We start from the raw sequence: 26,128 nt of genomic DNA, 5'->3' as shown, positions 1-26,128 counted from the left end.
CCTCTGCTTAACATACAGAGTTGTAGCCCCATTGAATTCGATATTAGAGAGTTCTTTTATTGGGGAATGGAACTGGTTATGTTTATTGGGTGGATCGTTGTTATATTGTTTGACCCTATTGAGCTCAGTGTTATTTGTTATGTTTTGATAGGTCTGGTTGTTGTGGTTACTATGCACCTGTCTGAGTTTAATTTCATGTCAAAACTGGGAATTTTTTTATTGTGATGTGTTCAAAGTTTTGATTGGTTTGGACTAAAAATTTGTTCCAGTATAGAGCTGGTAAACATTGAACAGCTTCTAAAAAGGTCAGGTATACTTTCAGATTTTTGCTAGTTGCTTTACGTCGCACTGACACAGATAGGTCTTATGGCGACGATGGGATATGAAAGGCCTAGGAATGGGAAGGAAGCGGCCGTGGCCTTAATTAAGGTACAGCCCCGGCATTTGCCTGGTGTGAAAATGGGAAACCACGGAAAACCATCTTCAGGGCTGCTGACAGTGGGGCTTGAACCAACACCTCCTAGATAATAAGGCCTCACAACAGCGCTGTGACGTCACGCTACGGAGGCGATCGCAATCCAAAGAAACGCAAAGCATGGTCACACACAAACATGATTTTAATGCTTTTAGCTTGTGGAATAACTTATTTACCAACAAATAAAGTTTAAATTTTAGAGGACATTGAATTATATTGCCGTTATTACCGTATCTTAGAGAGACTGTCATTAAAGATAAACAACACACTGTTTTAAATCACGGCAGCATTTACAATGTTAACTTACTCCAGGCTGACACAGAACTGAAATTCACAAACATATTTCAATTGGCATAGGCACTGAATAGACAGTAAATGATTTTAAAATAAAAAGAGAATGCATAAAATTAGTTTAGGCCTAACATTTAGACTGTACTACAAAAATATGATACACTAACTTCACATTTATTTACAAACTTCCATTTTGGGAAAATTTAGAAAGACACTGAGTTCATAATATTAAGGAAGAGGAGCATAACATTCACCTGGTCTGTAGGTAGGCCTAGGACCAAATTATAACATATTGGCATTAAAGTTAATAAGATATATATCATCATATATAAAGCATGCTAGTAATGCAAAATGACTTCGATACTTTTGCCTATTACATGAGTACTGTACACACCTATTTTGAGAAAATTACAGACTTTCTTGAATTTGTACAATATTTTGTGGATTCATTAGTTTTGTTCCTGCAGTAGTTATTTATTAGAATAGTTGTACACTTCCAAATAATGTTGTAATACAAATATTCTGAAGTGTGCTCCGTACATTCATTCCTGTCGTCTATACATTCATCAGCTGAGAGAACAATTTGCAGGGTCACATCACTTACATACTTCTTATGGTTATTTAAGCTAAGGAATTTTCTCTCACTTTCTGGCCTCAACATCTTTTTTATGATGACATATGTGTATGTAACTAAGTGTACAGCTGTTTCTGCAGGATATTTCAAATTGCCCCTATTGAGGCTGTCAATAACATTATGATGACTGTTTCTAACAGTAACATCTTTCAAAACTAAGAAATCTGCACAGTAATTACAATTTAATTTCTTGAGAAGAGAATGACAACAATAACCTGCTATGTATGTTAAAACACTTGCAACACCAGATGTGCTGTCAAGATCTGAATCTGTTACATTGAGCTCGCCTGTAAATGTTTGAAATGAGGAAACTGCACAATAATCATGATCTAACAGTATATCTTCATCAACAATATCATTTACAACAATTTTCCTACCATTAGAAATGGGAAGTTCAATTGAATTCAAGATTCTTATTTTTTTCTCAATTTCAAACACCTGTTGAACAGAAACATGGTATTGGCCACCTGCAAGTTGCCTGTATTCACCAAATCGTGCCTCTAATGCATCTGTCTGAAACTTTCCAGGAAGAAAATATGACCATTTCAGTACTTCAGAACAAAACTCTGTTAGCTGTATAAGGCAGTGAGTTGTTTGAGTAAGAGCCCTATGCGTTTGACTAGACAATTTGCCACATTTCAGACCTAGATTATCCCAGTGATCTAACCACTGAACAAACTTCATTAAAAAACCCTTCCGTTCATCACCAGGTTTGTTGGTGAGAGGCTGTTGAAATTTATCATTAAGTCTTACACCTTTGAAAGGGGTCTTTACATTAACAATCTGCCACCAGGTAGTGATTACTTTTACAAATTCAGCTGTGCCCTCATATGATGTTAAATTGTGCTTTTCTCCTACAACTAGTAAAGCATTTACTATATGGTCATTAAACAACTGACACACATATTTCACATTTTGTCTTTCAAAACTTGAAGGCCATAGAGCTTTGACAGTCAAACCATACCCATGCTTTACAAGGTCATTCCCTTCAGCCTCAAACAAGTCCCTTATAGCTTTGAAAGATGCAACTTTAACTTTAGAAAAATCATCAAAGTCAGGATACACAAATTCCAAACCATTAGTTTTCTGGTTGAGCCAATTATTTCTGATGCATTTAAATAAATGCACAGTGTCAATGAGATAAAAAAGAGACTTGTTAGGATTTCCAGGATTACAATACTCAGTTTTAAGTTGAGGTGGATTTGAAAATTTTGACATTGCTTTGGTGTTGAGAGCATTATTATCGGTCACAACAGCCAGAACATTAAATCCCATAGATTCCAAACCAACAATAACCTTTGACATGATACTGTGTAAATCATCACCTGTTAACTTGGACACAGGGAGAATATGAACTACTTCCTTCTTTGATGATAAAATGCTCTGAATCATAAATACATGTGCTGATGTAGCAACATTGGTAGTGTTAGCACATGAGCCTACAATGTTCCCTCCCTTGAAGTCCATGTATGGTTTAATGTGAATTTCATCTACCATCAATGTTACAAATTTGTCGTTCTGTTGAAAACCTTGAACTTTCTGTTTTATATATTCCAGAAAATATGTAGGGTTCTGTTCTAATATTGGGCTACCATTCAGACTGGAACATACTCTTTTCAAAGTATTAACATGTGGCAAAATTAAATTACTTCTATGTCTCATAAATTTGTAAGCATGAGGAGAAATCAGTTGGAAGATTGAACAAATAACAAGAAAATCATTATCATACTCCCTTTTGTGTTTAGGAACTAAGGAAAGTTTTAACTGTGATTTTATTAAATTAAACGTGGGCTCATCTTCCTCAGTGATCAATTCACCCACTAGGCCTAGAATTAACTTATTTGTTGTATCTTTCTGCACACTGTTACACTCATTCCCTGTAATGTACCTATGGAATTTTGTAACTAAAGAATGTACTTCATTTGTGTTGGTAATTTTGTCTACATTAGAAAATTTACACTGCAATAAAACCCCTTTAGAATACACTTTTGAGGTCATGTCCTCTTCAATTATTATATATGCTATGCAATGTGGTTGCTTTAATGTATCCATGTACAGAAAAATTACTTGCATTTCCTTCACAACAGTACACCAACCATCAGGTAACATCAACATGTTTATTTTACTTTTCAGTTGTGTTAGATTGTGGACTGAAATTCTGTCTGTGTATGAGGCATGACTGTTGATACTATCTTCAATTGCTCTGTTTATTGATTCCCTCTCTATTCTACTTCTCTTTTTGTCCGGTTCTTCTCTTGAACTGGTAGAATGTGAAGATAAATATGATGGACAGTTGGGAAAGATACAGGGGACTGCATTCTCTGACAGTCGTGGACTTGGAAGAGGAGCAGTTAAAGTTTTTCCTGTCTTTGAATCAGTAGCAGTTACTTCCCACAAGACATCACTGGCTTTGAAATGTCTGTGGCATACCTATAAAATAAGATACCACTGTGAGCCAACTTCATGCATTTACAGAGTGAATAGGCCTACATATGTAGGCATGTAGTTTAATGTGTATAATAAATCTAATTTGGGTAATAATAATAATAATGTATCCCTTGATTGTAACTAACATAACCTCATATCTTACGAGAGTAAACATACCTACATATCACCAGTTGCTGCGTGTAGTTTAATACCTAATACGCCTATGTGCATTATAATTATGTGAGAATGTAAAAGTAACAGTTACTCACCACCGAGTATTTAGTAACTCTGTAATCTTGTCTTGGAATTGCACGTAACCATCTCTGCTGCATAACCTCATCTTTCGGGAACTTAAACACATGGACTTTGTTATCATTATCGTAATTTCCCTTGCAGTTGGGCACACAACACTTTAGCACCATTGTACACAACGATTCGCAACTGGTACAATTAAAATAATTAAAACACTTCTACATAATTGCACCAACACGTTGCCACACTCATTGCTTTCTTAACACTGAGAAGGTTCAAGTTTGCCTCCCGGTAGTGACGTCACGGTAGACATGCCGAACAGTTGTGAGGCCTTATTATCTAGGAGGTGTTGCTTGAACCCACTATCTCCCGATTTCTGGATACTGGCCGCACTTAAGCGACTGCAGCTATCGAGCTCGGTACTTTCAGATTCAAGAAGTTTTTCTTTCTATAAGTTCACAGTAGAAGCAGAAACCAATTAATCACTCAATTACCTAGATTTAGCAGTCACTAGAATAAACAAATATTTAGAATAAACATCAATAGGAAACGTACAAACGCGGCAAATACAACAAGACAGGATTGTATGCACCCGACATCTCAAAAAAGGGCAATGTATTACAGCATGATATATAGAGCATATAACATACCATTATCAAAAGATAATTTGCGCGAAGAAATAAGCACTGTTTGAATTATAGCAAACAAAAGGGGTTTCAGCAAAGAGTTTGTTAATAAATTAATATCTAGAATCAAAAGCAAACCTAAATCAAAATAAATAAATGAATGAACCAAAGAACAAGAATGAATTCTCAACCTTTATCTTCAATAATAATAATATACACCATATAAACAACTTGTTTGAAAAACATAAAGTAAAAATAGCATTTAAGACCACTAATAACAACACCCACCTTTCTCATAATTCCAGTATTATCAATCCCACTGATAGGTCTAAATTTTACAATTCAGGAACTTACAGACTGGAATGTAAAGAACGTAAAGCAAGTTACACGGGATAGATGGTAAGGAACTTTGCAATCTCTTTTGCTGAACATACTAACGCTGCAAAACATAATAGAATTTTGGCCATTGGCCAGCACATGACAGACCTCAAACATAATTTTATTGCGGTAAAACAAGATTTTTGTATCCTAAAAGTTTATCTACATAATACTATAAAAATAATTTATTCTATTATCACCACCTATTCAATACAGTTCCTCTTTCTTTTAGCAATTTAAAGGCTGAGAACATTTGGGACTAATGTACCCAAAGAAGATTAAACTCTTTACTCAAGAGTGTTACTATCCCAATTGTCTGCAAGCTATTATGTAGATAATGCAATTTAGGTTTGGACTTTTTTAGTATCTAAAAAGAGCATCACTAACAAAATAGTTTTTAATTTTCAAGAGTATAGACACTATCAGATCTCGATACTCATAGTATGGAATGTGGCATCCTTTTATGTTATAATTGTAGCATATTAATTATAAGATGTTTTAATTGTGTAACATAATTTTCATTGTAAACCATGTATGAAAAGATAATGTTTCAGACATTTGACCTTAAGGTTACCTACAGGCTGATGATGCCCTAACAAGGGGCAAAACATGTCCCTGAGAAGTGTATACTTCATCCACGTAGCACATGGCTTGTGTTGAATAGGTGGTGATAATAGAATAAATTATTTGTATAGTAAGACGATTGGGGCAAAAGGCATGTCAACTATTTTTTTCTTGAAGATATGTGAACGGATCACAAACGTATATGTGTCGTGTGGAAGTTCTGCAGGCATAGTGTGTATGCAGAATAACAGATGGCTCTGTCATAGCTGGTAGTAGCGCAGCGAGGGCTGTGAAATCACTCAGTTGGTGAGTGTCATGCGAGATGGAAGTAACCCATGTTGAGCAGCGCGCTTACTTCAAAATAGCCCTTCTCCGAGGGAGAAATGTGATGGAATGTCACAGTGAATTAGTGGAAGCCCTTGGGAATAATGCTTCACCGTACCGTACAGTAGCACGGTGGGTAGGGATGTTTCAGCAAGGGCGGGCGTCAACCAGTGATGAGCAACGTTCGGGACGACCTGTCAATGTGCGGACCAACTTGGCACATGCCGTCATCGATCAGCTCCTGGATGAAGACAGACGATGGACGCTACTGGATTTAGAGAGGGCAAGTGGCATCCGGAAACGCACCGTCCACAGGATATTGCGTAATGAGCTGCGCAAAATCGCATCGCGATGGGTCCGAATGCACTGACGGAAGTTCAAAGGGGGGGTGCGCTATGCGATATCCTCCGGCCACCTTGCACGCTGGCAACAGGACGGCGATCGAGTCTTGTCACGAATAATTGCCATCGATGAATTTTGGGCCAGAGCATACGAACCAGAAGTGAAACGTCAGTCCATGGAGTGGCGACATGCTGGATCACCAAAGAGGCAGAAGGTCCGTCAGAATCCTTCCCCAGTCAAATTGATGGTGATCGTCGCGTATGACGTCAGGGGTGTCATTGTTTGCCACTTTGTTCCACTTGGCAAAACAGTGACCGCACAATACTACAGGGACTTCCTGGTGCGACAGGTACGACATGGCATTCAGGAGAAATGTCCGGATCTTGTGGACAGTGCAATAATCCTGCACGACAATGCAAAACCACATAAAGCAGAGTGTGTAAGGCAACTACTGCGACATTGGGGATGGGAAGAATTGGAGGACCCACTATACTGCCCCAACATTTCATCCTGTGACTTTGATCTCATTTGAAAGATTAAGAAACCACTACGTGGTAGGCGGTTTGCAACACGAGAGGACATTGCTAATGCTGTGCGCCAACAGGTGACCCGATTCACACATGATGCGGCAAATGCTAAGGCAGATGGTTTTCAGCGCCTCCCACATCGTTGGCAGCGTGTGGTGTCAGTAGTAAGGGACTACTTTGAGGTTCTTTAGGTCCAGGTTTGTCATGTCAACTTTATGTGTACTGTGTTGTCATTGTTTTGCACCAGGAAGGCCATATTGCCCTGAACACTACCGTAATAAATTAGTGTGTTACGATATTTCAGTGCTATTCATTGTCCACTCATGTAGTTAACACCTTGTCCTTTCGTCTGTATATGTCACATTTTCCAACCGGACTGGTATCTTCAAGAAAAAGAATAGTTGCCATGACTTTTGCCCCAACTCTCGTATTATATAGATAGTCAGTTTCAATAAGGATCAGTCATGAGAATTGTCTCTTGCAATCCTAAAAATTTTACGAAAAGGCACCCTGCTCAACATTACCAAGGAATTTTTAATTCAAATCAACCAGGACACTAATCCAAATTATAATTTAATTATACAATTATACAATTAATTATTACAATTATAATTACAGAAGGGTAAATATTTTATACGATTCTACCATTCCATTAATTTCTAACACACATCTTGCTCCAACCCTTACAAAATACACCAACCCCCACCGCGACTTCAAGGTCCACCTCCAATTCCCGCATACTGCACCTCCTCCTCCCCTCCTTCACGACCTCTCACCATACAAGTCTCACATAGAAGACAGTAGACAGTGTGACCCGAAAGTGGTGTTTAGAAGATCCACTCGAACTGGAGGGGATAAGTATATTACTTATGTTTATTGCATTTTATACCCAAAGTCTACTCCATTAAGCTCCTCATTTAGACTTTCCTATACTTACAGATATCCAGCATATCCAATCCATATACACACAATAGACTTATCAACTCCTGGGATCTCAATGATATCAACGTGTTTCATTAAACTAAATGAATTAGCTCTGGAACGGATGTTCCCTCTAGGCCAGGGCCATCCAGCCATTGCGCTCCGAGAGCACGCCTGCGCTTGGGGAGCACTGGGCCATCAGACTAGCACTCCTTGCCCTACCGCCACTACATTGTGGCAGCGAGGAGACCTGAGACAGACGGACGATATTCAGACCACGCTGACTAGATACGTACATACAGTCTTGTGTCCGACGGCTTTTGTGGGTTTGTTGACATCATATTGATAGGGCTGTTTTGCCATAATAAATATACTGCACATACAAATCGAAAGGTACTCTGATGTATGGAATCTGCAGGAAACAAAATCATGTGTAAGTAAAGAATACAGTAATGTGATTTATTCAAAACTGAAATTTGAATATATCTGAGAGGGAAATTAAAAAAAAAAAAAAAAATACCAATATGAACAGATAGTACAGACCTTGAGTGACTTTGGCTCCGTCGATTTGATGAGCTTTTACTTCTGGAGCAAACAATCTTCTCTAAAATTGGGTACAATATTTCTGGACACAGCTATTCTTAAACAATTGCACATGTTTCTATCGCTCGTCGTTGCATGATATTTACTGTTGGCAAGCTTAAGGACCGAAAAGAAATGCTCACAAATGTATGTTGAGCCATACATTGACAGAACTTTACATGCATGTTTGTACAAAAGGGGGTATTCTTCTTGCGGAAAGCCGCTGCAAAATTCTTCTAAACTTCATGGCATTAGAAAGCGGCCTTTAAGACGAACATTGCACTGCAGTTCAAGCAACTCTAATTGAAATAGCTGTGGAGCATTGTCTGCACTAAGAGAAAGTGGTCGAACAAATACATCTAACACCGCTTGGAGTTCTGATAATTCTGAAAATCTAATTTCAAACTCTTCTTGTAATTGGCGAATTACCTGCAAGTGCTCATCAAAGTCGACACCTTATTTCACTGTTTCAAGCAATGAAAAATATCCTGTGTTCCTTGCAGGCAACTGGTTTTCCCACAAAATCAATTTTCTTTTGAACGCTGGAATTTTTTCCACCAAGTCGCAGATATTGTGCTTTTTGCCCTGAAGCGAAGTGTTCAAAGTATTCAGATGGGCAGTAAATTCACTTGAAAAAGCCAAGTCCGCCTCCCACTTAGGATCACGCAAAAGAACTTTGGGCCACCCTTTCATGTCATAAAAAGTGTCTATTGCGTTCCGCAAGCAGAAAATCTCGATGAAGCACCTTCGCCTTGCTCGGCCATCTTACTTCTGCATGGTACAGGGTATCCGGATGCTCCACTTCGATGTCATCCAAGAACTCTTTGAATTTCTTGGGGTTTTTTTTTTTCCTGCTTGATTTACATCGCACCAGCACAGATAGGCCTAAGGGTGACGATGTGACAGGAAAGGCTCAGGAATGGGAAGAAAGCGGCCATGGCCTTAATTAAGGTGAAAATGGGAAACCACGGAACACCATCTTCGGGGCTGCCGACAATGGGGTTCAAACCCACTATCTCCTGATTGCGAACTCACAGCTGCGCGCCTCTAACTGCACGGCCAACTTGCCTGGTATTCTCTGAATTGACGGTGCGTGAGTCCATCGGAGTGAGGAAATTCACCATTTGCACAACTGTTCCCATTATGTCTTTAAGCATGGCGACTTTTGAACTTTTGCACAGATTGCCTCCTTGTGTATCAAGCACTGGATCGCCGCCATTAGGGTACTACCACTCTCAGCCATTTTAAATTTTACATAGCTGAGGAACCCCATGCGTAGACCATGTAAAGCAGGAGCTCCATCCGTCGTTACACTCGTTAACCGCTCCCAATTTAATCCCATTGACACAAAAACATCCTCCACTGCTTGGAAAATATCGAAACCGGTAGTGGTATCTTTGAGAGCTACCAAGTCTAGGAAATCCTCGGTGACCGGAAGATCGTCATCCACCCCTCAAATGAAAATAACGAGCTGAGTTGTGTCCGCAGTGTCGGTTGATTCGTCGAGGCGATGGAAAAGGATACAAAACTTGCTGCCTTCTCCATTAATTGCTGTTCCATATCAATGGCCATATCATCTATTCTGCGAGCCACAGTTTAAGGAGAAAGAGAGATTTATTTTATTTTATTTTACTTTTGCTAGGGGCTTTACTTCGCACCGACGCAGATAGGTCTTATGGCGACGATGGGATAGGAAAGGCCTAGGAGTTGGAAGGAAGCAGCCGTGGCCTTAATTAAGGTACAGCCCCAGCATTTGCCTGGTGTGAAAATGGGAGACCACGGAAAACCATCTTCAGGGCTGCCGATAGTGGGATTCGAACCTACTATCTCCCGGATGCAAGCTCACAGCCGCGCGCCTCTACGCGCACGGCCAACTCGCCCGGTAAGAGAGATTTTATCATATTTCTCAACTAGCTTCATAGGACAAATACATGCCGCCGCGTTCATTAGGCACTCCTTGATTACATTTCCTTCCGTGAAGGGTTTTCCAGCTTAAGCAATTCGCGGTGAACATTATTTTGTAGCTTGTTCGTAAGAGTGAGTCCACCATCCTCACTCTCCTCAATCTCCTGTCAGACAAAAATATGGCAAGTCACAGTGTTAGTGTTCTTCAGATAATTCGATTTATTCATTCCCGTTTGTAAACAAGCATTTTAAAAGTAAAACAATAATACTTACAGAACAATGCTGTTTGAAATTTTCTTTCAATTCTTCCAACTTCGATTGGCCACTGGCGTCCGTCAAATCACCGTAATCATTCCTGTGGGTGGCACTGTAGTGCCGTTCCAAATTGTGTTTTTTTACACATTAAATCTCGGTGGCACACTAAACATTTGACATGCCCATTATAAGCTGTACAAAAAATGCAATTTCCCATTCTGCTTTAAAGGCTGCTGCTTAACCACTCCTTTCTTTTGTATGATGTTCAGTCATGACTACTGCGAAACAGATCTAGTAACACGCTGTCAACAAAGTGCATTGGACTAGAGTAGCGACTGATGAATCAGCTGCTCTCTTCGGCGCGGTGGGCAGACCGCTCATACAGCCAGCCAAGCTCCTTCCACCACTGCTGAAACTACCTTCCCCCAAAGCGCTCGGAGCACTGGCTGTTTGGATGGCCCTGCTCTAGGCCAATAACCACTTGACTTCTCTTATTGTTAAAACTCACAACGTAAGATCAACGACATAAAATCATTTGCCAAGATTCATACGTGCTACTCAAACACACACTGTGAAATAAACCAAATTCAATTCTACCTCATATGGACAGCAACAATCAAGGCATTGTCAGTAATATGCCATATAATACCACACTTGTTTTATATCAGTTTTATAATAATAACCTAAGCATTTGCTAGTTATTTTAACAACATTGATAACATAAGAATAAACTTGAGCAATATTCAATACATATCAATTCAACCAATGAACAGATAATTTTAAGTGTATATGTTGAAAGATATTATGTATAGGCTAGTTAGTTTTTAATATATTTTGTGGTTATATGGCCGAAGATTGCCCAAGATTGTAGGGCTGAAACTAATATAATGTATATATAATAATATAACTGTGTATACCAACTAGTATTGATTAGGAGGAACACCCACCAGCGTTATATTCGAACATGAAGTTCATGAATTATGATGTTAATGTCGACCAGGCATATAAAAGTGCACATAATTATTTTAATTTTAAAACTAAATTAGCCTACGTAATTAAAAACAGCATTTTTGAAAACATGCATATCACAAAATTTGATCCCAAGTTTCTTACAAGGTCACAAGATAAACACTGAAGCACGTATCAGACATGATTAACTCAACATAAAGCTAATAAAATCTGCTTATAAGATGAAGTAAAATTCCTATATAGAAGGAAAAACTTCTTGAATTTGAAAATGTATGAAACCTATTTAGAAGCTGCTCAATGTGTACCAGCTCTATATTGGAACAGTTTACGTAGTCCAAACCCATCAGTAACTTGAAGACATGAAACTAAACAAACCCAGACAGGTGCATAGTAACCACAACAACTAGACCTATCAAAACATAACAAATAACAATGAACTCAATAGGGTCAAACCATATAACAATGATCCACCCAATAAACCTAAACGCCGGGCTGATTGGCTCAGACGGTTGAGGCACTGGCGTTCTGACCCTAACTTGACAGGTTCGATCCCGGCTCAGTCGGTTGGTATTTGAAGGTGCACAAATACATCAGCTTCATTTCAGTAGACTTAATGGCACGTAAAAGAACTAGTGCAGGACTAAATTCTGGCACCTCAGCAAACATAAGCCTACCGCACCTGAGAAGAGGAGGAATTTTCAAAGCGTGATCGAGGTAGAGGTACACTTGGCAGAATTTGGCTTAAGATGCCATGTGGAATACCATTCAGAGAGAGAATTAATCCCATTCTGTAAGGAGGTTTCAGCTGTTAAAGAGTCAGTTTGTTTGAATATTTACAATAATTCGCAAATAGTAGAATTTCACATGACTGGGAGGATATAGTACTAACGAGATTATAAATAATTAGGATAAAAGGAAGTAGACCGACACTGCCCTGTGGGATGCCAGAATGTACCATAAAAGGAGTCTAACTGAATCAATCAATAACCACACACTGAGTTTCGCTACTAAGGAAGCTCTGCAGGAGTGTTAGGAAGTGACCAGGGATCTTAAAAGCTGAGAACTGACACTACGTGCAGACGTTGTACAATAGAGAACAACAACCAGATTAGTTGGACAGGAGCTGCCAGGAAGCAGAAGTTGGAATTCAAGAGGACAAATTGGGACAAATATTCATATACAGTATAAGAAGAGGAATAATTTACCAAGGTGGATGATCGAGAAATTTTTTAATTTCTTTGAAATCATTTAAGAAAAGACTAGTTTAACAATTGATAGGGAATCTGCCATTTAGGCAACAGTCCTAATTGCAGATCAATGCTGATTGATTAATTCTGTTTAGACTAAGGGTATTTACTAGTTCTATCATTTTCCCATAGCCTGCACGTGTTGCACACCTTGGAATATGTATGAGATTTGGTTGTAATTTGCTTCAGGCAGAAAGTAAGGAAAGTCCTTTCAGGGGTATGTTCTGGTATGTACTATAACCGGACTTTTTCATAGCAGTACTTTGACATTATTTTTCCTCATGTTGTGCTCATTACCTGGCTTGGAGGTTTACATGCCCTTGCTATTTAAAAGTTATAAGGTTCATGAATGAAGGTTCTCTCAATTGTCCAATATTTGTGTTCTGCCGTTTAAAGTTATTTTTTACCTTCTTGTGTTTATTAAAATGTTCTGATTAGCACATGTATTTTAGTTTTTATTGATCTTGTGTTATTGAAAAGAATATGTTGAATAAGATCTAGCAGAGTGTACAACTACTCCCTTGTCCTGTTATTATTATTATTATTATTATTATTATTATTATTATTATTATTATTATTATTATTATTATTATTATTATTATTATTATTATTACAACTTCCCCCATGCGGAGGCTGCCACAAGGACAAAGTATGTCGACTACACAGTATTTTGTCTTCTAAGTTACTGTTGACTTTGCTAGTGGGCCAGGTAGAAAAATCACCACAAGGCTCAGGAGTAAATTTGCAATACGGTTCTTCAGATGTTATATAGATGATTACGGAGTATGGTCACTGAACCTCGTATTGCGGCGATAGCAATGTCGTGAAGTCATGTCCGGCTGAGACCGAGAGAATCCCATAGCTGTACAATAAATTTAGGGATTGTGCCTCGAGCTCTGATCATGAGTCCATGGATGGAATGATACGGGTGGAGAATGAGGCGAGATGAAATTCTGTGGCATGTTTTTACGGCTTCATGCCCTTCCTGATGCCAGCTTCAGTTGAGGAGCTAATGAAGATGAAATGAATTATGTTGAATGAAATTAGGGAAGGAAATGGAAGAAATTGCCTATGAATAGGAACTGTCCCAGCATTTACATGGAAGTGAAAATGGGGAAACCAGAGAAAACTTTAGGACAGCTGACAGTGGGGTTCAAACCCACTTGTCTCCCAAATGCAGAGCTTTGCTCCAAAGCCATAGCACCTGTTAGTTTCTTCTGTATTAATGTTTGAAACATTTAAATAACCTTTTGCAGAAAACCTTTTGGAAACCAGAATTTTTATTTTAAAAAGATTACATGTTTTAGCACTTCTTCAAGATTAAAAACATTGCCCTGCATCTTTTTTTCATTTTACAGTGCCACCTATGCTTGATGAGTGCCTGGTAATGTTGCACAACCGACTTGGTCTGCATTTTAGATATGAAGTCATTGTTGTCAGTGATGGCAGCAATGACCATACCGTGGATATAAGTCGAATTTATGCTCAGAAATATGGCTCTAGAAGGTTCAGAATTATGGAACTGGTTGCTAATAGGGGCAAGGGCGGTGCTGTGCGCCTGGTAAGTAATATGAGAGCATTATATTTGAGAATTTCATTCATTTGTTTGTTTTTATTTTATTATTAATGATGTCTTTGAATCCCTGTTGTCCCTTGTATTTAGTATTCAGCTGGCTTGTGGATTTATTCCTCTGGAGGACACTGCTAGATGGGATTGAACCATGTAGTTCATTTAGACTCCAAAAACCATAAAAGTAGTTAGTGGGATGTAAAGCCAATAGCATTATTATTAGTTCATTTAGACCAAGAGTTATTTTCATTATTAACTTGTTGCTCATTTCTATTTCAAGTGAAGAGAAATTTTGGATTTTAAATAATAAATAGTGTTATTGGTTTTATGTCCACTAACTATTTCTATGGTTTTTGGAGGCATCAAGGTGCCTACATTTTTTCTTTTATGTGCCGTTAAATGTATCAGCTTGGGGCTGAAATATATGAGCACCTTCAAATACCATCAGAATGAGCTAGGCCAGAAGAAAACAAAATGTGATGTCCTACAATGTTCTGAGTCACTAATACTTACCAATGATAACATTACACAGAGTGGGTATTGTTGTTAGTTGAGGTGTGCTTTGTTTTTTTTGCTGCTACACAGCTCCACTGTGGTAGTCTGGCTCCTTGACTGAGTGATCAGCGTACTGCCTTCGAGGGCCAACTTCGGCTCAGAATGTAAGCACCTTAACCGTCTGAGCCATTCAACCTGGCAGTTTTTGGATTTTAAAAGTTGTTTGTTTAATTGTAGTTATCCAATGGAGATTCAGCACCCATCCTTCCGGTAGATACAGCTTAGTAAATGTCTACCATCTAAGTCTAGAAGATCTTAGAACAAAGTTTCTTCTTTTTCTGAGGTCTTAATTATCTTATTCTTTGAAAGTTTGATCACTTTTCATCTGATTCTATTTATATGTTTTAGTAGATAATTTATTCATCTCATTTCATCTTGTGGTTTATCAGACCAAGCCTTTTCTGACTTCAACTTATTTCTGCATATTGGCTACTTTGTCCCAGTCGGTTCTTAAAATAACTGCCTTGATCTTGGCTAGGTTTCATGGAATTTGATGGTGTTTAAATGAAACCTTCTATGTTGTTGATTTTTGGCATGCTATAAGAAATCCTGGCGAACATTAAAACTTGTAGATTTCCATTTAATGTTTTTCCTACCTTAAATCTGCATTTTTAATGTTACAGAAACACAAAAAATAGTGTTTACATAAAATTTTGTTTTCTTTACATTTCATCTCCGTTCATGCCATGAAGGTCCATGGAGGGATGCAAGGTGAAGGCTTCCACTGTCCGTAACCTGAGCAATTGGTGAGGTAGAGTGGTTAGCTCTATGCCTGGTTGCCTTTGCACCCAGGGGTTAACCTGGTACTCATTTTTGGTGTAGGCTGAGTGCTGAGGGCCATGTGCACCACCAGATGTGGAAATCTTGTATCTTAGTTTTGTGACTTGCTGAAGGCAAATCAAAACCACATTCTTCTAGGTGAATCGAGCATGCCTATACCACTTTGGCCAGGCAGCCCCTTTCGTTAATATGAGTTATGTGAGTTTGAAAGTTATTAAGCTGGAGGCAAACACGAATATAATCTAAAGATACTTCTCATGGCTTTTAACTTTTTTATATCTTACTTCCATCTGTCATTTTGTCTGCCCCTGTAGCATAGCGGTTAGCACTGTTAGTTTTGGAATGCCTGGCCACCTTTGCTCGCAGGAATTAACCTGGTACTCATTTTTGGCCTACCATGTAAGCCTATGAGATCTTTGAACAGATTTCCTTCTGTTTGTGTGGTCTTAATTATCCTATTCTTTGAAAGGTCTGTGCCCAGCCACTTTTGCCCCCCAGGAATTAACCTGGTACTCATTTTCGCTGTAGGCGAATGAACTTCAGTGCCATGTGCACCTCCAGAAGTGGAAATCTCGATTCTTAATTTTTCGACTACCTGATGTCCATCTTGATTTATAAATTTCATTCTTATTCCGTATTGATAGCCACCAAATATCATAAAAAGATACATGTGATATTCCATCATACATGTGATTTTATTTAGCGTATGGCTTATACAGACATAATCAGTAATATACATATATACATATTTACAGCTGAGAAACAAAGCAACTTGTGCTTCACAATTGAATGTCTAATTCTTCGATCCAGCGTGCAGCATCCGGAGTTAGCAGCAGGAAGTCATCCTCATCACCGTGATAGGCTCGAATCCTACATTCCCTGACGATATGACGAACAGTCTGGTGTGGAGCTCCGCAGTCACAGTCTGGGTTAGGTAGCTTTTTCCACTTATGGAGAGCGGCTCTGCACCGACCATGTCCTGTTCTGATTCTATTCAGGGCAGTCCAGGTCTTGCGTGGTAGGTGGGATCCACTTGGAAGTCTGGGACCTGAGAAGAAGGTATGAAGGCGCACATCCGTTGCTGCTTCCCATCTACTTTTCCACTCATCAAGAGATTTAAAATCTTTAGCATCCATGTTAGAGGCATCACGCAGAGTTGGATGGCGTGATTTTAGTCTGTTAAGATTCAGAAGTGGCAGGTCACTATTCACGGGTAGACTAGGATTTCTTGAGATCTTGTGAAATTCCTTCATAAGGGCATTAGATCGGCGTAGATCAGGTGGCATTATACCAGTTAGCAGTGGAAGCCAATGAACTGGAGTAGATGTGATTGCGCCAGATATGATGCGCATTGTGGTATTAAGCTGGGTGTCAACAAGCCTTGTATGATGACTGTTCATCCAAACAGGTGCACAATACTCGGCACTTGAATACACCAAACCCAGGGCTGAAGATCGCAAAGTGGTTGCTGAAGATCCCCAAGTAGTTCCACACAGTTTATGAAGGATGTTATTTCGAGACTTCAACTTTTGTGCTAAGTTCAGGAGGTGTTGTTTGAAGGATAGTGTACGGTCCAAGATGACACCAAGGTATTTTGGGTTCCAGTTATGATGAAGAATTCTCCCTCTGAAACTAACATTCAGTTTCACGTTCGCCAAACGATTATTTAAATGAAAGCAGGACACTTCTGTTTTGCTCGCACTGGGTTGGAGTCTCCAGATTTTGAAGTAGTCTTCCAGTAAAGACAGGTCTTTGGTCAGAATCTCTTCAGTCGTCTCCATTACCTGATCTTGTACAGCTAGAGCCAAGTCGTCGGCATAGCAGAATTTTCTGGATGAAGTGTCAGGAAGGTCAGAGAGATATAAGTTGAACAATAATGGTGAGAGAACTGATCCTTGGGGCAATCCGTTGTTCAGCTTCCTCTCCTTGCTTATCTTGCATCCAGTGATTACTTGGAACTTCCGATCACTTAACATGTTGTTAATCAGTTGAGCCATCTTTCTGCATGGTATGATACGAAGAAATTTGTAGATAAGGCCTTCCCTCCATACAGTGTCAAAGGCAGCAGTAAGATCAACAAATGCTACAGATGTTTTCAGCTTCATTTGATATCCTGCCTCAATGAAGGATGTAAGAGACAATACTTGGTCACAGCAGCTACGTCCTGGTCTGAAGCCTGCCTGTTCAACTGGAATATGCTCTAGGATTGCGCTACTTATTCTGTTATATATCAACTTTTCAAAAAGTTTGTAGCAGCAGCTAAGAAGGGCAATGGGTCGATAGCTTTCTACCTTGTTGCTGGGTTTGCCAGGTTTCAGAATAGAAATTATCTTTGCCTTCTTGAACTCCAATGGAAGTTGACCAGTCAGTAGGATGTCAGTAAAGAACTCTGCCAACCATTTCTTAGCATATCCTCCCAAATGAATAAGAAATTCTGGATGGATGCCATCGAAACCAGGTGACTTAAAAGGTTTGAGGTCCTTCAGTCCCATGTCAATGTCTAAAACTGTGAAGGGGCGTGCATATTCAGATGAGGGAGATGTTGTCTTTTTCAAGTCACGAAGCTGCCGTCTGATATGTTTGGTATGTTTCTTGTCGGGAGGCACTCTTGATGTGGTAATGATGTGGGAATCAATTTGGTCAGGTGTAACTCCTGAAGGTTTCCTGCATACTGATCCACTTCCTCCCAATCTCCTCAGAAGACTCCATGCTTCCCTGCTTGAGTGGGTAAAGTCCATACTTTCAATTGTGTCTGTCCATTTCTGCCTACGAGATAAGTCTAAGCTGGTCAAAAGTTCTGTAGCTATCTCTTGGTCACTACTTTGCTGGAATTGTTGGTACAGTGTTTCACTTTCATCACTCCATCCTGGGATATATTCTTTTCGATATCCTCTCGGCATACACTTTTTAGCTGTTGTTGTTACTGCACCGATGAACCGATGGTAGTTCTTATGAGATGGAGGGATCCAGCGAATGCACTTATCCAGTTCCCTCGAAAACTTTGCCCAGTCAGCTTTCTGGAAGTTCCATCGAGCATGTGGAGTTGATCGTATGACAGGGACCGTGCAACCAATTTGTATTATTACAGGTCTGTGCTGGCTGTGGGGGAAGGCATCTATCACTTTTCTTGTGGCATTGATCGGGAAACCTCTGTCATTGCAGGTAACAAAACATAAGTCAGGATTAGAATCCTTACTCCAAGCAGCTGACCTGAAAGTACCTTGATCTTTGGCATCGAACACTAGATGAAGATTGTTCACTTCAGCCCATTCTGCAAGCATACTTCCATTCTCATCATTGTCAGAGTATTTCCAAAATTCATGGTGACTATTGAAGTCCCCTATATAAATTGCAGGATGTTCTGCAGTTTGTAAGACAAAATCGGGCCAGGGTGTCTTAGGTGGCTTATAAACATTTGTTATAGTGATATCATGCACTTGCATGACAACCGTATGTATATCTTCCTCCACATTAACAGATATTAGTGAAGCCTTGTTTAGGTTGCTCCGAACATACGTAGCAATACCATATACCTCGTGATAAGTTGCACCAAGAGCAGTATATCCAGGAATTCGACCTCTGCTTCGGAATGCTTCTTCGTTGGAAACATGAGTTTCCTGAATGGCGACAATGTCAATGTTATTGTCCAACAGGAATTTCGACAAATAGTCACACTTTGCCTTGCTAATGCCCTCGACATTCAGTTGTAGGAGTCTGATAGATGGACCAATGTTTCTCGCTAGTGAGTTCTGAGAAGAACTGTTTCTATTATTTCGTCGAAAATATGTCATTGCCAGGAGATCCTGTGGATAGTCTGGCTGCCTGTTTTCACTGTTGCTCAGTTAGCACCACCCAGGAGGCACGTGTAGGGCAATTAGAGGTTAAACCTACGGACGTGAGCAACGCTACCTCCCTACATGTGATAATAAATAAGTATTGATTAGATGGAACCAAGGTCTGTCTAGGGAGGTCAAGTCACGAATGCTACTTATGGAGCCGCCATATTGGATCTTTAAGCGAGCGTAACCAAAGGCAAGTGTATTAGAATTTAGAGGATTTTGGTACCGTACATTTAAATAAAAACAAAATACCAACCAATTTTGATAAAGAATTTAATTGGGCATCTCCTGGCCTTGTATATATAACTGTATAACACTTAAATGATATGAATACATTCACAGCTGTTTGAATAGGAAGATAATTAACAGAGCCTGAAATTCTATTTTTTTGTTTCTTTTTTGAGAAACAAGAATCAACAGAAAAGCTCATGTTCTTCTCTTTTACTTCCTTACAACTTGGTCTTACTGTGTTTCTTATTAATATCATCTGTCAAATACGTAATCTTATTGACAGAAACATAGAAATCTGTGCAGCACCTGTGTCATATTATGATTACCGTTACATGAAATACTGAACTTGAAGTACTGTATTTAAAGTACTAAACGACGGTTGTAATAAATTACCTTCAGCGTTTTCTTTATTAAGAGAGTAATTTCCGATACTGCGTTTCTAAAAGGTTACCCCAGTATGTTGACAAACTATGAATGCCTCTTGAGTTGAGTGCACTAAATTATGTATGGTAACTGTAGTTATCCATTCGTGTGGTATTTCTGTTGGTTCTAAGGCAAAAATATTCTGCACGTAAACAGCAAGAGTGATGTTCTTAGCTACTCTTAACTAGTTTATTGATAACCCATGCAGCTATATAGTACAAAGTGGTGGTGGTGATTATTGTTTTAAGAGGAAGTACAACTGGACAACCATCCTCTATAAACACTAATCAGAAGAAAACAAATGGAAGGGGACCAAAACTTCGAAAAATGAAGGTATCGGCAAAAGAAAGATGAAGGTCACAAAGTGCGTGGAAATGAAAAACTTCCTAGACCTCGAATGCGCTAATGCCGTCGAGGTCGGAAAAGAACAACTGTTGACCAGGGGAGGTCGGATGGGCTAGAATAGTGAAAGCAATGTCAAGACTCAGCTAAGGGCCTCGTAGTCACAACCCAAAATAGATTTCACCCCGTGGGTGGGGGCAATAGAACAACAACCACGGTATCCCCTGCCTGTCATAAGAGGCGCCTGAAAGGGGTGTCAGGCTCTCCTAACCAGTGAGCGTGAGTTGGCGACCATGGGGCTCTTAGCTGAGTCCTAATGTTCATGCATATAATAATAATAATAATAATAATAATAATAATAATAATAATAATAATAATAATAATAATAATGCCGGGCTGAGTGGCTCAGATGGTTAAGGCGCTGTTCTTCTGACCCCAACTTGGCAGGTTCGATCCTGGATCAGTCCGGTGGTATTTTAAGGTGCTCAAATACGTCAGCCTCGTGTCAGTAGATTTACTGGCACATAAAATAACTCCTGTGGGACTAAATTCCGGCACCTCGGCGTCTCTGAAAACCGTAAAAGTGTAGTTAGTGGGACGTAAAACAAATAACATTAATTATTAATTAATAATAATAATAATAATAATAATGGATAAGAAATTAAAGCCATTGGTAGACACGATTTCATAAGAAATAGAAATTCAGTCACTATTAAGTTGAGTTAACCTAGGTTAGACTATTTTAGGGATTACATTAGGATATTATGTTAGGCTACGGTACATTAAATTACAGTAGTTGGTTAGTGCGAGTGAAGCGAGTGTTGTGATCTTTAAGTATTTGTCGAGCCATATAATGTACTCTATAGAGCATTTAAGATGAATGAAATTTAGCTGTAAATAATAACTACACTACAGTATAAGACTGCTATTATCAATACAATTGTTGTAATGCTCGCCAGCTGGACATAAATTGTTGGTTTGAAGTGATAGGCCTATTGTTTGTTGTGATTATAATTGGTAACTGAACAGGAACAAGCATTTCAAATATCTGTGAAACATTTCTACGTTGCATGTAGGGTTAGAATGATACTGTCTGTAGTTTACATGAAAAGGAATTGAATGAAATGGCGTTTGGCTTTTAGTGCCAGGAGCGTCAGAGGACAAGTTCGGCTCGCCAGGTGCAGGTCTTTTGATCTGACTCCCGTAGGCGACCTGCGCGTCGTGATGAGGATGAAATGAGGATGAAGACGACAAATACACCCAGCTCCCGTGCCAGCGAAATTGACCAATTATGGTTAAAATTCCTGAACCTGCCGAGAATCGAACCCGTGACCCCTGTGACCAAAGGCCAGCACACTAACCATTTAGCCATAAAGCCGGACACATGAAAAGGAAATTTTCATAAACATCAATACTAGTATTACACATTTCCTGTTACTTGTCTTGCTTGTTTTGAAAGACAATTCTCTTTCTTTGGGAGGTTTCCTATTATTTCTCAAAGACTTAGGTGGATTAGGGACTTTGAAAATTGTTGGGATGGAATTCCACTTGAGTAGTTTCCGTCCATCTGCCCTCTTTAGTTCAAATTGTGATTCTTCAAAATGATGCTAGAAGGAAATACACCGGACGAGTTGGCCATGCGGTTAGAGGCGCGCGGCTGTGAGCTTGCATCCGGGAGATAGTAGGTTCAAACCCCACTGTCAGCAGCCCTGAAGATGGTTTTCCATGGTTTCCCATTTTCACACCAGGCAAATGCTGGGGCTGTACTTTAATTAAGGCCACGGCCGCTTCCTTCCAACTCCTAGGCCTTTCCTCTCCCATCGTTGCCATAAGACCTATCTGTGTTGGTGCGTCGTTAAGCCACTAGCGAAAAAAAACAAAACATAATAAGACCTATAAATATAAAACATTGTTCATATAAACATACTGTTATTCAGGAATAATACGAATGTATAACTTCACTAACCTTGCACAAGAAGCAATTATCTGTAGGTTGCCATTCGTCACGCCTACAGTTTTGTACCTACTGAGCTCTCCTTTGCTTATCTCTCGGGAAGCGAAACACTCTAATTCCCTCAGTTATCTTATTTTGACAATTTGGTGCGGCGCAGTATCCCATTTTCCTTCAAAATACAAGTAATAACTCACATCATTACATTGGGCACGCCCACGTAACAACGATATTTGAGACCCAATATGGCCGCCACCGCAAAGGATTGTGGTAGCGTGACCAGACTTCCCTAGACAGACCTTGGGTGGAACCTTTCTTTCTTTTTATGATACCTGATGTCCAATCGAACCCACTTCCTTCCTGGTGAACTGGGTGAAAGGCTAAGAACAGCAGGAGGGCTGGTGTGTGGTTAAAATGGTACACGATGCCCACCTCAATTGGGGGTGTGCCTGAAAAAGCTGCTCCACCTCGGGATGAGGACACAAGTTTACTTTACTGTCTATTATTCTCAATTTTTGCTTAACTATTGAGACAAATATTAATTGAAATGTTCAAATTAATTAAGACATTAGTTAGTAACAACTTATATTTACAGTGATTTATTCCTGTTTGCATGTGTTCCTGTATTGTATAAACATCAATGCGATGGTAGGTAAAGCATGAGCATGGCAGAAGAAATGAATTCTTCATGATATCAAGGTGAGGTGTCAGGAGACCTCTTCTGCTCTGCAGTTAAATAGAATGATTGAAAATAAAAGCCATGAAAGGCTGATAGGTCAGGGATAATTTTTATGTATTCTGTTTTTTTTTTTTTTTTTCCTCTTCCACTATCCATTGGAGAATACAGTTCCTTATTTATTTAGTAATTGCTGGTTTGCACTTCAATGGAGTTGGAAGTTAAGTCATCCTCCGTGGAAAGCAGAAATATAAACGTCATTCCTCAAATAATGAATTACGGTATATACTTTTTTTTGGTAAGAAGAAAGCCATATTTCCAGTGTCGACTTAGTTAAATATAACTGAAAAGCTATTAAGTTACATAATATTTTTCCTTTTATTTTTTAGCAGCCGATATAGAGGTTATTGAAAAATGTCACTGTCTTTTTCTTTTCCTGGTATGTGTAATGAATGTCTTTTTTCTTTCAAGTCATTGAAGGCTACTTCTTCTAAACATAGCTTAAGTTAAAAACAGGGAATTTAAATTTTTCCTGTTATTGGTGTGTTTCTAAATTTTAGAATTCTCGTCATAATAGGCATCATGTTTCTCAAACAAAGTTAATGTAATTGCAGACCATAAATATATTCAAATTTGATGAGGACACTTCTAGGATGATCTCCTGAACTTAGAATCTGCTATTAGATATGGGACCCAGAGTTTTTCGAACTTGTAAACCCTAGTCTATTGACTATTTATTGAATATGCGAGTAATTACCAGTGATGCCAACCTATTAGTCATTGATTATGGTACAAACACTTCTTAATTATGGTATATTGTGGTGCAATAAAAATTGAGTTAAAAACAGAAATCTACTGTGTGCAATAATTTGCTTCTCTTTCATGAAAATAACCACTTAAAGATACTTTGCGTGCAAATGAACAACAAATAATTCTGTAGTTTTGTTTTGAGGTTTTTGCATTAATGTTTTACAGCATCACTACACTGAGTTCATTATTATCTGTGTTGCGAGCCATTTGTTATCTTCTTCTGGGAAATGACCTAGATGTTAGGCCCCAAAAACAATAATAATAATAATAATAATAATAATAATAATAATAATAATAATAATAATAATAATTATCTTCTTCACTCTTTTCTATAGCAGAGATTAAATGAACTACTCAAAGTGAACAACCAGTGTGTATATGAATGGACTAACTTGCTTTATTTTTACGTAAGTGTTGATATCGTGATCACAGCCAGAGGACCTCCATATATACCTGGAATCTGAACCAAAGGGATGTGACTTTCCACTTCAGAAATCCTGTATGCACAATATGATAAGTTATTTTGATTGGTATATTTTAACATATCACTGTAATGAAAAATACAGTAATTGATTGCAGGTGTTTATTAATCCCGTAGCTGTGTCAACCACTTATACGTTAGTTGTGTGAACCGCTTTCAAGTGTCAAGCCATTTCAAATTAGCACTGTACATTGCGGGAGCTGATTATAAGTGTAAGAACTTTTGTGAACCTTTTTTGCAATCAATTGAGTGTTGGTGGTGCATCTTGCTGATCACGGAATTCAAGTGAGGGTGGGTAAATTGCCTTCAGCATCTTCGCCTGTCCCGCCTACACCACACTGATCTTAGATCTGGTAGGCAGTGCTATCAGCATAGCGACTTACATTGGTTCTGGAGGCAAAAACAATTTGAAGATTTTAGTTGAAAATTACATAATTAGGGAGCGGATTTTTATATGCTAAAAATGTGAGAAATATTTATTTTTTATGTGCTGAAAAACTTTAAAATATGTGATAAAAAATTGAAATTATTTTCCTTTAAATATCACATAACTAATCGCGCTCAAGAAGTAAATAAGTATAATGTTTTGTATTAGAATATGGTGCTACCAAACGTGCTCCTTAAGGCAAAATGATGTCTGTGTATGGAAACGGGCTGTATGGTATATTAATTTTTGATATTTCAGAGTAGATATTATGAATGGTTATTTTTTAAGGGTAATGTTTTGTTTAAATATAGCAAAAGCAACCTATCATCTTTAAAAAAATAGTACCAGTTCGTACTCACCCATCACACGCTGGAATATTAGTTGCTAGAAGTAGTCTCAGAATTGCAGTGAACAACAAAGGTCATCTCCAAATTGTGCATCACAAATGCATGCCGATTATCTCTAAAGAACGCCTTATACTGTGAAAACGAACGCTCCACATCACACGAAGTCAGACAAGCATAGTTAAAGAGAGGAACGTCACCAACAATAACGCCATCAATTTCGCCAACATGAGCACCCTCTAATACATTAGAAATTTGGCACATTGTTTGAAATCCTCTGTTTTTCCTGAACAAATTTTGATATTTGACCTTTAACAGTCCCTGTACCTACGAAGCCGGGAGTGAATCTAATTTATTTTCAACAACGCGCACTTCCTTCACTGTTTCGGACAACAGGTTAGTGGATTTTTCAAGTATGTCTATAGTTTTACACAAGAAGCTTAGATTGGCAGACATAAACGCCAAATCATTTTTCAAAGAGCTGTCTTTTAGTATCTCTTGAAGAATTTCAATTGACGACGCGTCGTTTTTATCTAGCACGTTCACAACGGATGCAAAACTTTCGAAATTGTCTGCGTAGTATACCCCAGTGCTAAGCCAGGTTCCCCACTGCGTAACAATAGGCAGAGGAGGAAGCGTAAGATCCGGGTTTTTTCTTTAAACAGATCGATTCTTGAGGGTGCTTTTACGAATACTTTTTTGCCATTAGACACTAATTTATCCACTTGAGGATACTGAGCCCGCACAGTTTCACATAACCTGTGTAGAGCATGAACAAAGCAAGTTACGTGTATCATTTTCGGAAAGCTCACAGAAAGGCCTTCGGCTGCCTTTTGCATGTAAGCTGCACTGTCAGTACGGAAAAGCAATACATGGTAGTATTTTATACCTTTTGGTCAAAGTAAGTGCATGGCTTCATTGAATAACCTAGCTACAGTGACATGGTTTTCAGCAAGCATTTCTTTACACGCTAGCAAATA

At 38.8% G+C, this 26,128-nt stretch overlaps 1 protein-coding gene across 1 annotated transcript in view; it reads left to right on the top strand.

The window, feature by feature from the left end:
- Nucleotides 1-26,128, top strand: part of LOC136864476 (dolichyl-phosphate beta-glucosyltransferase) — a 333,811-nt gene that overhangs the window by 92,317 nt on the left and 215,366 nt on the right. The window contains exon 3 of the mRNA XM_067141499.2: nt 14,078-14,280. Within this exon, the coding sequence (XP_066997600.1) occupies nt 14,078-14,280 (203 nt within the window). The remainder of the gene's footprint in view (nt 1-14,077; nt 14,281-26,128) is intronic.

The sequence above is a fragment of the Anabrus simplex genome, chromosome 2, assembly GCF_040414725.1.
Source record: "Anabrus simplex isolate iqAnaSimp1 chromosome 2, ASM4041472v1, whole genome shotgun sequence".
In the NCBI taxonomy this organism is placed as follows: domain Eukaryota; kingdom Metazoa; phylum Arthropoda; class Insecta; order Orthoptera; family Tettigoniidae; genus Anabrus; species Anabrus simplex.
The sequence above is the reverse complement of the archived record's forward strand: the minus strand, read 5'-3'. Positions and strand labels throughout refer to the sequence as shown.